At 43.8% G+C, this 13,734-nt stretch overlaps 1 protein-coding gene across 1 annotated transcript in view; it reads left to right on the top strand.

The window, feature by feature from the left end:
- The window catches only part of TRPC5 (transient receptor potential cation channel subfamily C member 5), a 165,346-nt gene that overhangs the window by 127,415 nt on the left and 24,197 nt on the right, over nucleotides 1–13,734 (top strand). The window contains exon 6 of the mRNA XM_061137072.1: nucleotides 2,563–2,758. Within this exon, the coding sequence (XP_060993055.1) occupies nucleotides 2,563–2,758 (196 nt within the window). The remainder of the gene's footprint in view (nucleotides 1–2,562; nucleotides 2,759–13,734) is intronic.

Here is a 13,734-nt window from a genome sequence, read left to right as displayed (position 1 = left end):
TCAGTGTCATTCCTATTTGCTGCAGCTGTTCCTGTTTTTCTAAGCCCTATATTCCCTGGCTTTTGTTATCCAGCTGCTGGGCTAGCTTCTTATGCCGTTGCTGGCCTCCTGCCTGCCCTGACTTCTAATGGACACTGCTAGGTCCTAGATAGGCCTTCATAGAAGAACCAGATTCCTGCACCCCATGTCTCTTCCATTTCTGACACTCTGTCTGGCTATGTGACACATTGTATTGCCTGGCCCTGACTTGTAGAGTCTCCTGAAAATTCAGATCCTGTAATAGGTCTGACTTGCCATATTCTAGTTCTTGTTCTCTGGCCCCTGAAGTCCAGACTCTCATCTTACTGTTGATTTTCAAATATTTCACCATCTGGCACTTACTTTCATCAAACAAAAAAAGATTTCTTCCTTCTTGGCTAGCTCTCAAGTAATATGATGCTGAAAGGATAGTGGGAGCTATCCACTATGATTAGAAAAGAGCCATTTAACAGATGAAAAAGGGCCACACGCATGTCCCAAAGGAGGTCACCTGAGAATCAGGCCAGTGCAGAGTACAAGCTTCATCAAAATGAACTAACCCTCACTGTGAAACCCTCGCCTACTGAACATGCAATTATTAACAGGTTTGGAGTCTTATACACCTTTAATCTAGTTATAACAGTAGTTGTATTATTAATATGTCTTCAATCATGTGTTCAATAGATATAGTGCTGCTCAGTAGCTTGAGTCATGTTTGACTCTTTGCAATCCCGTGGACTGTAGCTTGCCAGGCTCCTCTGTCCATGGGATTTTCTAGGCAAGAATATGGAGTGGGTTGCTATGCCCTACTCCAGGGGATCTTCTCGACCCAGGGATTAAACCCACATCTCTTACATCCCCTGCATTGGCAGGCAAGTTCCTTACCAATAGTACCACATGGGAAGCCTATTATATGCCAGGTACATAGTAGCTATATGCCTGTCTCTTTTCTCATAGAGCTTACTTTCTAGTAGAGATGAATAGAAAATCAACATAGAATCAGAATTTACTTAATAACATAATTTTAGAGAATTTTAAATGCTACCAAAAATCTGAAACAAGACAATAGGATAGAGAGTAACTGGTGGGCCTACTTTAGGTGGAGTGACACCGGGGAGTCTGTCTAAGGAAGTGATGATTGAGTTGAGACCTCAGTGATGACAAGGAGACAGCCACGCAGAGATGGGGGGAAGAGCACTCCCAGACAGAGGAAATCTTTAAGACATTGCCCACGTATAACCCCCAAATGAACCCAAGAACCTGTCTCTAAGCTGCTCAAAATACACTGGGTTATAAAAACAACACATTTTGAGCCTTTCAAGAATTGAAAAGTTACATTCATTCTCAAAGTTTTATTTCTTGACTTCTCTGCCTCTTTCATGTGCTGGAGAAATGATTGGTTAGTGCCGGCCCAGGAGCTAGCTGCTTTGTATTGCTATATGCACAAATTTCTGAACATGATGCAAAAGAAAACCTGGACCCCCAAAACATATCCTTGCAAAAGTTACATATTAATATTTGGATGTGGAGACTATGAGAAGAAACAGTAATTTATGAAGCTATCCAATATACAATAATGCAGTGGCTTGGGGAGGTCAGAAGTACCTGGATTTGAATTCTGGCTCAGCACTTATAGCTTGGTCAAATTATTCAATCTATGAACCTCTCTTTCCTCAGAAGTAACAATATCAGTCTTATAGGAATCATAATGTTAATATATGTAAAATGTTTAGTATGCTTTTATGGTTCTTCCCTGGTGGATCAGATGGTAAAGAATCTGCCTGCAATGCAGGAGACCCTAGTTTGATCCCTGGGTCAGGAAGATCCCCTGGAGTGGAATGGCTACACACTCCAGTATTCTTGCCTGAAGAATTCCATGGACAGAGGAGCCTGGCAGGCTACAGTCCATGGGGTTACAAAGAGTGAGACACAACTGAGCAACTAACACAACACAAATGCTTTTATAGTAAATTCTCAGTAATTGTTAGCTAATATATCATTAAAAACAATTCATATAAATTTTAATTCAAGAATCCTTAAGCTACTCTACTGAGCTTAGCACCATTCTGGGCCCTGTGGGAACCACAAAAGAAGTATCAGAAATGGTTTACATTGCTCATGTTCACTTAGCTGGCAAGTGTCAGAGCTGTTTTTAACCCAGGGAAGTCTAACCCAAGTACCATATTCTTAGCCATTGCACTCCTGCCTCTATGTAATTGGAGAAGTGGTAAGTCACATGGTCTGAAGATAAAGGAGAAAGTTTGGTGGAGGAAGTAGTGCTTGAAATAAGTCTTGGAAAATTAAAGGTTCTGTGTAGATTGAAAAGGAGATGATATTCCAGGTGGAAGGGCAAGGCATAAGACATAGAAGTGGGAACAAACAGACTTGGGTGGATTGTGCTGGAGAAGAGACCAAAGTACGTGAGATCATCACTCTACCTGCTGGGATGCAACCTCCTTATTAATTAATTATTATTAATTAAGCACATTTTTGCTTTTTTCTTGCTCCTCCTTGAGAACTAACCTTCTCTTTGATCTCTTTTAGGCTCTTTGAAACCCTTCAGTCCCTCTTCTGGTCTGTATTCGGCCTTTTAAATCTCTATGTCACCAATGTGAAAGCCAGACATGAATTCACAGAGTTTGTGGGAGCGACCATGTTTGGTACATACAATGTCATCTCCTTGGTAGTGCTGCTGAACATGCTGATCGCCATGATGAACAACTCCTACCAGCTTATTGCTGTAAGTCACTTTGCTCTACAAGGTGGTGGGTAGGGGGGTGGGTACCTTGGTTTCAGGAGTGGTTACAGTGGGCTGGAGCCCATTGGAAACTCAAGGAAACACTCCATCTGCCTTAGTTATTTTACACTAGCTTTTCTAGTTATTAGATTGAATTATTTCTTTCTAAGGCAGTTTGGACTGTTAGTCCTTTGCATCTTAGTAATGTTCTAACGAATAAGAGTTTCTGGTTACCTGTTAAAATTATGTTTAAATCTCTGAATCCATTTTCTTGCCTTGGTAAGAAGAGCTCAGGAGGTATTAGCAGTTTGGCTACAACATGTACCCTCACTAATCTCTAGGGTTGATTGAGCTAACCCATTTCTCAGGCAAGAGGGATGGTCTTATCTCCATCTTCACTGTAGACATCTTTCTCCCAAAACTGAGCAGTCTATTTATTGCCAAGGACAACTTTATCAGAGGGTGGTATTTTTTTTTAACCAAAAATATATGAGTGACTACAGTCCACTGTGAGATACTCTGAAGTAGAGTTCTATGGCTGAATCTTTTTTTGACCATCATATTATCATTTGGATCAGTAGTGTTCATTACTCTAAACTAAACATGGTGAAGATATAGGATATGGGATCAGTGTAAGCCCTGTCTTGGTTTTTAATGTCAAAATAAATATCTACCCTTAGCTTATTTTCTTATGATTTCTAAAAATGCAAGTGTTAGCAAAGAAATTCTGGCTACTTGAGGTCCTGTTTAATTAGATATCAGTGAATTTGGATGTTTAGTTGTATATATAAATACCACATTTTCTTTATTCATCCACATATCAATGAATGGCACAGTGATAGAGAATGTACCTGCCAATACAGGATCCCCACGGTCAGGAAGACCCCCTGGAGAAGGAAATGGCAACCCACTCCAGTATTCTTGCCTGGGAAATCCCATGGACAGAGGAGCTTGGTGGGTTATTGTCCATGGGGTCGCAAAAGAGTCAGATATGACTTAGCAACTAAACAACAACATCAATGGACACCTAGGTTGTTTCCATATCTTGGCTATAGTGAATAATGTTGCAGTGAACATGGAGGTGCAGATATCCCTTCAAGATAGTGATTTCATTTCCTTCAGATAAATACACAGAAGTGCAATTTCCAGATCATATGGTACTTCTAATTTTTTGAGGAAACTCCATGCTGTTTTCCATAGTGGCTATAACAATTTACATTTCCATCAACTGAACACCAGGGTTCCCTTTTCTCCATTCCTTCACCACTACTTGTTATTTTTATTTTTATAATAGCCATCCTAACTGGTATGAGGTGATATCTCACTATTGGTCTTGATTTATATTTCCCTGATGAAGAATGATGTTGAGCAAATTTTTATGTACCTGTTGGCCATTTGCATGTCTGACTCAATGGTCTTTAATATCCCTGCCAGCTCTGATATTCTATGAGTCTGAGTGTCTATAGATGAACAACTCTCAAGGTCCTTTCTAGCTTGAAATTCTCTCCATCTGTTGCTTTTGAAATGAAATATAGTTTGTTTTCTCTCTCTCCCCCCTCCAAACCCAACTAGACCAACAACTCTGAAACACTCTATGCTCACTCCTAACCTGTCTCTATAAGACAGAAAAGCATATAGAATCTCAAGGGTTTATTTTTCCACCACTATGCCTATTATCCAAACCCCCTACCCCTACCAAAGATGGCAATATTTGTGCTGAGGCATTTGTCATTTTCTCCCTGGGCATCTTACAGTTGATTGCTCCTAATGGCAGAGAAAAAGGGAGATATTTTCTTGTCACCTAATGCAGGGCTGTGATGTTTTCCACTGAGTTTGGTGACATTTTGCTAGGACGGGTAGAAATCTTCAACTTCAGCTCTCTTGTCAGCACCTATTGGTAGCAAGTTGTATTTCAGTGCCGCCTACTGCTGCACCTGAAGAAAACACCTCAGCTTGAGAGAGAGCTGGGGGTGGGGCTTGCAGGGAGATGTCCTTAATAGGGTCTATACCATCTCACACATCTACAGTCATAGTCAACCACCCTGAATACTGCCTGCTGCTTTGAGATCCTCTGTAAATGTGTCTGTACCATTTGGAACTGGCTCCAATGGGATCCTGATTCCAAAGATATCTGGTTCTGTTTACATGGTAAAGACCAGCAAGTAGATTTGATTCCACTTGACATATCTCCACTTCAGCAGTGAATGCAGTCTTTAGAAAGGCCTAGACATGGGGGAAAGGTTATAAGAAAGAAAGCCACTGAAGACAAATCTCTCCTACTTCAAAAGGTGGCATGGGGCTTTCCTAGTTGTCCAGCGGTTAAGAATCCACCTACCAATACAGGGGACATGGGTTCAATCCCTGGTTCAGGAAGATCCGACATGCGGCAAGGCAACTAAGCCCATGCACCACAACTACTGAGCTTATGCCTAGAGCCGGTGAGTCACAACTACTAAAGCCCATGCACCCTAGAGCCCGTGCTCCACAAGAGAAGCCACCACAATGAGAAGTCTGTACACTGCAACAAAGAGTAGCCCCTGCTTGCCACAACTAGAGAAAGAAGCCTCCTTGCAGCAATGAAGACTCAGCACAGCCAAAAAAAAAAAAAGGAAGCACAGGCTGACTCAGTCTAAGTAGACACTCAGTTGTTAACACAGATTCACTGTGAATCTGTGACGTATGAGCACCACAGCACACCATAGCTGTGCTCTGCGGTCTCAGCCAACATCAGCAAGTGAAGCTGGCCATGTTGTATATTATCATTATTAGTGTTGTTTGCAATCAGCTGTGATTTACTTTCCTCCCTTTATTCTTATCTCTCCTCAAGCCACTCATTTTCCTCTGTGACACTTCCTTCAACACACCCACCTTGTCACTGCTGTGCCTGATGTGTATGCTCACAATTCTATCAAGTGAAGCTGTCCTTGATACCTTTTTCATCAAATTCACCCATATAAAAATATTAGGTGGGAGAAATAGCCAAAGTCATTTAACTTAGGCCCTCTTCCTACCCCAACTCACCCACAGGAGTCATGTCTATTGCCTGAGATGGGTCCTCACAAAACATGAGGCTCATGATGAGCTGTGATCAAGCTTTGCTTGGCAAGTTAATAAGAAGCCTGGGTTTCTTTGGCTGCTGTGAAATGTGCAGGCTAATGGTGAGAGCAAGTCCACAGCACTTGCTTCACTGAGCCACATCTGCTGTGGATTGGTTATCTGCCTTGGAGTGGCAGTGCTTGGAGGCTCAGGTGATGGATGAACTCTCCCACTGCATAAGACAGCCGTGCAAATGGAGACATTCATCAGAAAAAAAACAAACAGAAAAACAAATGTGGTGGCACAGAAACAGCAGGCAAGGCTGGAAGGGGCCACTGCACACCATGGAAGTATGCAGGAAGGCAGGTGGTGTCCCCACCTTCCCCTGATCATCCGAGACCAACCTCAGACTCTCTGAGCTCAGAAAAGAAGGCAGCACTTCACACATTATGGAGCAGATAAACAACTGCTAGGCATGGATATGCTATCCCCACTTTTTAAAATATTAAAGAATTTTCATACCAGTTGGTAAATAGCTACAACTCCAGCTATTGTCTCTGGGATGCCTCCAGGCCATTCCACAATCCTACAAGTAAAGGGTAACACCTGGAGCAGCAGTTATTCTCCATGCCCCTGCTCCGGGGCTTTTGTTGGCATACATTCTGATTGGTTAATTCCTCAAACAGCTGATTATTGTGGAGGGAGGCACAAGGCTAAAATGCTGCCTCAAGATTTCCCACCCTAATCACTAGGACTAGGACTATGATGAGATAGCATACCTGAGATTACATTGCATTACATGGCAAAAGGGGTTTTGCAGATATAATTAAGATTACCACACAGGAAGAGTATCCAGGTGGGCCTAATCTAACCTCATGAGTGTTTTAAAAGCAGAAGAGAATGTCAGAGGTCTGAAGCACATGGAGGATTTGGTGTGTCATTGCTGGCTTGAAGGTGGGGGAACCATGTAGTAAAAAATATGGGTGGTGTTTAGGAGATGAATATGGCCCCCACTTGACAGCCTGCATGAAAATGGGGACCACAGTCCTCATACCACAAGGAAATAAATTCTTCCAACAACATAAATGAATTTGAGATAGATTCATCTCCAGAGTCTCCAGATAACAGCTGAGCTATGTTGACACCTTGATTTCAGCCTTGGGAAGGCCAGTGTGACGGGAGTGGAGTACACAAAGGGGAGACAAGTTGGAGATGAGGTCATGGAGGTGAAGGACAGATCAGGTAGGGCCTGATCAACCTTTGTGAAGACTTTGGATTCTTCTCTGAGTGAAATGGGGAGCTGTGGGAGGGTTTTAAACAGAGTAGGTACATGATGGGAGTTGGACCATAAAGAAGGCTGAGCTCTGAAGAACTGATGCTTTTGAATTGTGGTGCTGGAGAAGATGCTTGAAACTCCCTTGGGCTACAAGGAGATCAAACCAATCAATCTTAAAGGAAATCAGTCCTGAATATTCATTGGAAGGACTGATGCTGAGGCTCCAGTACTTTGGCCACCTGACGTGAAGAGCTGACTCATTGGGAAAAACCCTGATGCTGGGAAAGATTGAGGGCAGGAGGAGAAGTGGGCAACAGAGGATCAGATGGTTGGATGGCATCACCAACTCAATGAACATGAATTTGAGCAAGCTCTGAGAGATAGTGAAGGACAAGGAAACCTGGCATCCTGCAGTTTATGGGGTCACAAAGAGTCAGACACAACTTAGTGACTGAACAACATTGTGATCTAACTGGGATTTTAATAAGATTGCTGTGGCTGATTGAGAAGAGGTGGAATGGTACAGGGACAGAGACAAATTATGAGACCATTGCATTGACCACATAAGAGCTGTTGGTGGCTTAGACAAGGGTGGTCATGATGGACACAATGAGAAGTGATACTTCATCAACTGTTAAGAAAACCGAATAAAACAGCAACACTGCCAACCAAGTCACCTAAAGGATGGTATATCCTCTTCCCAGGTGAAGAAGCTGCTCAATTCAAGTTGTAGAAATTTTGTAACATTGGAGTCAAATTTTTATAACTGTCTGTTCCCTTTGGGATGCCCTCAGGCAATCTAGATACCAATTTTTCTCCTTGCTGCTTAGACTTTTCCCTGTTGCTAAACCATTGTCTGGAATCTGATCAGAAATTGCTACATTTAATTAACAAGAAAACATTCAGAATGGCAGAGGACATTTTCACAATACCCACCCCCGACCCAAACCTATGAAAACCTCCTGATCATCCCATTTCAGTCAGCAATCTACATCTGCTGGAAGGTTCTGAAAAATCCACAGAGGCTACGTGCTATAAATGATATAAATATAAAGACACAGTAGATGCCTTTGGAGAGCTTTAAATCCAGAGGGAAAAGTCTGACGAGTTAAATAACAATAGCACTATTACCCTGAGCATATAATACTAGTGATTACAGAGAGCATGGACTCAGGAGTAGTCAGCCTGCCTGGATTTGAAACCTGGATTCTGCCACTTAGTGTAGTTGGGGTAACTTAATCTCTTTCTGCCTCATTTGACTCCTCTGTAAAATAGGGGTGGATAATTAGGCTTTTCATCTGCTGCTTACCCTCAGGTCCACTCCCTGTTCATTTCCTGCGTTGGTCTGTATCAGGGAACTACATTTCCCATAGCCCTTTGCCATCTGCTTCTGTGTGGGTTTGACCAACCAGAAGGTAGGAAGAAGAGAGAAGCTAGGATATTTCTTCCCCATGTCCAACCTTACTTTTTGTGGCACTTGCAGCAGCAGCTGTTTCCTACAGGGCTCACCTCTGGTAGCTCCAGCTACCACCAGGCATCCCCCTCTCCTTGGTACCAGCTTCTGCAAGGCAGCCCCATCTTGGCTCTAGTTCCCACCAGATAGCCCCAGTCTCCGAGCTCTGGCAACACCTCTCACCATGTCTTCACACTGTCCCTCTAACTCCAGGGATAAGAGGGGCTTCCTGTTGTTGCTAATCTCTGAGTTGCCTCAGTGCCTCCTGTTTGGTTCTCAACTCTTCCATCCCCTGTGACTAATCTGTATTAAATCTCCTATGTTTGAAAGGCTTAAAGTGATTTCTGTTTTTCTGGCTACCTCCCAACCAATACCTATTTGATTGGGTTGTTGTGAGGCTGATTTAGGAAGTACACATTGAGTTGAGCATTGGAGGTCAAATCTGGGAAGACAGAATAGTGGGGGCAGCTTTTAGATCTCAATCCCTGGGGGCTTCCCTTGTGGCTCAGCTGGTAAAGAATCTGCCTGCAATGCAGGAGACCTGGGTTCAATCCCTGGGTTGGGAAGTTCCCCTGGAGAAGGGAAAGGCCACCCACTCGAGTATCCTGGCCTGGAGAATTCCATGGAGTCTATAGTCCATGGGGTCGCAAAGTGTCAGACACAACTGAGTGGCTTTCACTTCACACTGGCAGAGAAATAGCTGGCATGTGCTATGTGTGCTAAGTCGCTTCAGTCGTGTCTGACCCTTTGCGACCCTATGGATTGTAGCCCACCAGGCTCCTCTGTCCATGGGATTCTCCAGGCAAGAACACTGGAGCAGGTTGCCATGTCCTCCTCCAGGGGATCTTCCTGACCCAGGGATCGAACCCGCGTCTCTTACATCCCCTGCTTTGGCAGGCAGATTCTTTACCACTAGCACAACCTGGGAAGCCCAATAGCAGGCATACCAGCAAGGATTGGCGTGGTGTTGAGTGGGGGGTGGGGGCAGTGCTGTAAAGAGTGTAGAAGCTTGCCTCACTCCTTTTTACCTCTCATCCTTATTCCCCATGAAAATATCTTCAAATGGGAAGGAAGTCCCATTTGAAGGGACTATGTTCATGCAAAGAGGGGAAGCATGTCTACAAGTCACATCTCTAGAAGCTGGATGACAAAGTTTAGAGCCTGCTTTTAGAAAAATAGTTTTTAAAGATGAATTCTGCTTTTGTGACTTCCCACATCCCCATGCTGAGTCCTCATGTTGCTGTCTACTTGGCTTAGCACAGCACCTGGGGTTAACTGCCTTACCTTACCTGGACCTTACCTGGACAAGCCCGTGGCTGGGCCTCCACCTCTAGTCTCAAGCTGAAGTCTTTCTCATTTTCCTAAAGCTTAGAGAAATCAGAAATAAGAATAAAGTGAATAATCTGGCATAGACACAAGCCTTTATTAAATCCCAGGCACTTTCTATCTAGTATCATACAGCACTTCCCTGGTGGCTCAGTGGTAAAGAACCCACCTGCCATTGCAGGAGATGTGGGTTCAATCCCTGGATCATGAAGATCCCATGAAGGAAATGGCAACCCATTCTAGTACTCTTGCCTGGGAAGTCCCATGGACAGAAGAGCCTGGGAGGCTATAGTCCATGGGGTGGCAAGTAAAGACTTTAGCTACTAAACAACAACAACAAGCATTATAACTACTGGGGACTTGCCTGGTGGTTCAATGGCTGAGAATCTGCCTTGCAACGCAGGGGATGCAGGTTTGATCCCTGTCGGGAAACTAAGATCACACATGCCACAGGGCAACTAGACCCACACACCACAACTAGAGAGAAGGCAGCCAAATAAATAAATATTTTTAAAAATAAATAAATAATAAAACTACCACTTATTGAGCACTTATAATGTGCCAGACACTATACAAAGCACTTTTCATGTATATTTTCTCATTAAATCCTTACAACTACCTGAGGTAGGTACTATTATCGATTCAATTTTATAGGTGAGGAAACTGAGGCACAGAGCTAAAGTGACTGACCCAAGGGCACACCCTTCATAAGGGCACCAGCAGGTCTGTCTGATCCAAACTGATAATGACACCACACACCTTCATTCCTGCATGAACCCAAGCCCCCAGGCCCTTGTGTACACCCTCCACCCTCCACTCCACCCCACCCAATGTCAGACTCCCCCCAGCTTTGCCTCTCCACTTGGTTCACTGACTCACTGACTTTCCCTTAGGTTCTAACCAGAGGGATCTTCTAAGGAGTCTTCTTTGGTTCCAGAGACTAAGTGACTTATTCTGTTTTCCTGAGGTCAGATCCCCTGACCACCAACTTCCCAACACACATACACACACACACAAACTCTCTTTTTCCTTTTTTTTTTTTGCCCACCAGACTTCAAACTTCTGGTTTCTTGTTAGTTCTGCCCCTAATATCCCCAGCCTCCCCAAACAATCACACAACCCACCTGAAATCATCACACCCACAGAAGGTAAAAAGTTCAGAGCTACTAAGCTTATTTGCATGACAAGAACTCCTCATTCAACATACACATGCTGTCTTGGGATCTTTCAGCCCTTTTCCTTCTCAAACAGTTCTTGGTTACTTTAAATTCTCTTGAAACTATATCCACAACAGTAAATGGACTGACTATCCACCCTCCAGCTGCAGCTGGGGAGAGAGGAGCATTCTCTCAGCACATGCTGCAGGGGTCACCAAAAGCTGACTTTTCAGACTGCTAGCCCTGCCTGGGCCCAGCCCTCCCTCTGGTAGTCTAACACAGAAATGGATTTCTCTGTCATTCTGCATCCATGCCCACGCATGGTTTTGTCTGAGAGCCCATATCTGCTGGGGATGAGAGAGCTTTGCTTCAAAACACTGAGCCTTCAATGCCTCCTGCTGCCTGGTAATGATTTTGGTGACTGACAAAGATTCAAGTGGGAATGGGAAGTGGGCAAATGAGGAAAGTGAGTTTCCTTACCCTGTGCTAAAGGTCAACCCAACAGGGCAGATGCCTGAGCTCCTTCTAGCATCCCAGACTCCCTTGTACTTGATATTCATCAGGAACATCAGTAGGTACCATGGAGACTCCATCTTGGGTAACTCAAATAGAAACATGATCAACTATGTGAGTGATGGAAAGGGCCTGATGCCCAAAAAATACCTCTTTCCTTCTGCCAGCTGGTATCTTTTACTTTTTCATCCATTCACTTAACAATAAATACCTCCTGGATGGATAAATGAATGAATTTAACAAATGCTTATTGAGAGACTACTATATACCTTATGCTGGGGATATAGTAGGTAACAGGAGCAAGAAAGATGTGGTCCCTGTTCTCATGGGGTGGACAGTCATAGAACTACAGTTTCAATTTCCACTATTTGCATTTCATTTCTTTACCTTAAGACTGCACCTTTTTTGAGTCATGAATTGTTTTGATGAAGCAAAAATGCATGTGTGTGCGTGCTGGGGTCACTTCAGGCATGACCAACTCTTTGCAATTCCATGGAGTGTAGCCCACCAAGCTCCTCTGTTCATGGGATTATCCAGGTAAGAACACTGGAGCCCTACATGTAGGTTGGCTCAGCATGGAGACATGCCATGCCCTCCTCCAGGGGATCTTCCCGACTGAAGAATAGAACCTGTGTCTCTTACATCTCCTGCATTGGCAGGCAGGTTCTTTACCACTAGTGATACCTGGGAAGCCCATGCATGCATACAGTTTAGCATAAAATCTCAGAGGATTCAGAGACATTCTACCATTGTTCTGAAATCCCTCACTTTGGGACCTTGTCCCCACTTATAATGCAAATAGGTTTTAAGCTGTTAGTAGGTGACTTATGACTCCTTGTGAGTTCAGTCCCTTACTAAGATCAGGTTTTCATGGGGAATCAAGCAAGTGAGGGAAGTATACCTGAAGAAGGGGGGACAAAAATAAGAGAAAGAGATTAGAAGCACTGAAGGAAAATGTCGCCATCATCACAATTTGCAAAGGATCAGATCTTTTGTCCCCAACATTCAGAAAACGAAAATCATGGCATCTGGTCCCATCACTTCATGGGAAATATATGGGGAAACAGTGGAAACAGTGGCTGACTTTATTTTTGGGGGCTCCAAAATCACTGCAGATGGTGATTGCAGCCATGAAATTAAAAGATGCTTACTCCTTGGAAGGAAAGTTATGATCAACCCAGACAGCATATTAAAAAGCAGAGACATTACTTTGTCAATAAAGGTCCATCTAGTCAAGGCTATGGTTTTTTCAGTAGTCATGTATGGATGTGAGAGTTGGACTATAAAGAAAGCTGAGTGCAGAAGAACTGATGCTTTTGACCTGTGGTGTTGGAGAAGACTCTTGAGAGTCCCTTGGACTGCAAGGAGAGCCAACCAGTCCATCCTAAAGGAAATCAGTCCTGGGTGTTCATTGGAAGACTGATGTTGAAGCTGAAATTCCAATATTTTGGCCACCTGATGTGAAGAGCTGACTCATTTGAAAAGACCCTGATGTTGGGAAAGATTGAAGGCAGGAGGAGAAGGGGACGACAGGGGATGCAATGGTTAGATGGCATCATTGACTCAATGGACATGAGTTTGGGTGAACTCTGGGAGTTAGTGATGGACAGGGAGGCCTGGTGTGCCGTGGTTCATGGGGTCGCAAAGAGTCAGACATGACTGAGAGACTGAACTGACTGACTGAAGTCAAAGGTGCCTTCAACCTCTACATAAAGTAACAACTATTGATGGACAATCTGGAGAGAAGCAGAGAAGACCTGGCCTTCCTATGGATTGGCCTCTGAATGTGCTCTTCATAGGCTAAAAATAATTTTGGTGGAAATGTAAAATGCCCATGGCCCACAGGCCATGGTTGACAAATGTGTACTTGGCTTCTGCCTTTAGTCTTGTCCTGGGCATCAAGACTCTGTTGACTAGAAAACTATCTGATGCAAGTGTTCTTTAATTTCTGAGCAACTTGAGGTTTAAAAACTAAATGTGAGAGCTGGCTGATTAATATTAATAAGTTCTCTCCCTTGCTGTGGTCACTGGAGCCCTACATGTAGGTCGGCTCAGCATGGAGACAGCCTGGGCCAGGAGGTGGCCTGTAGCTACAACACAGAAGCCAAAATACCCCAGAAGGAGCCTCAGAAGTTATGACCTACTGCAATACTCTGCTTTTTACTTGCGATCTGACAGCAAAATTACATTATCTTAGCTGTCAAGGTATACCCGACTT

Source organism: Dama dama, chromosome X (assembly GCF_033118175.1).
Source record: "Dama dama isolate Ldn47 chromosome X, ASM3311817v1, whole genome shotgun sequence".
Classification (NCBI taxonomy): Eukaryota; Metazoa; Chordata; class Mammalia; order Artiodactyla; family Cervidae; genus Dama; species Dama dama.
This window is presented reverse-complemented; position numbering and strand designations above follow the sequence as displayed.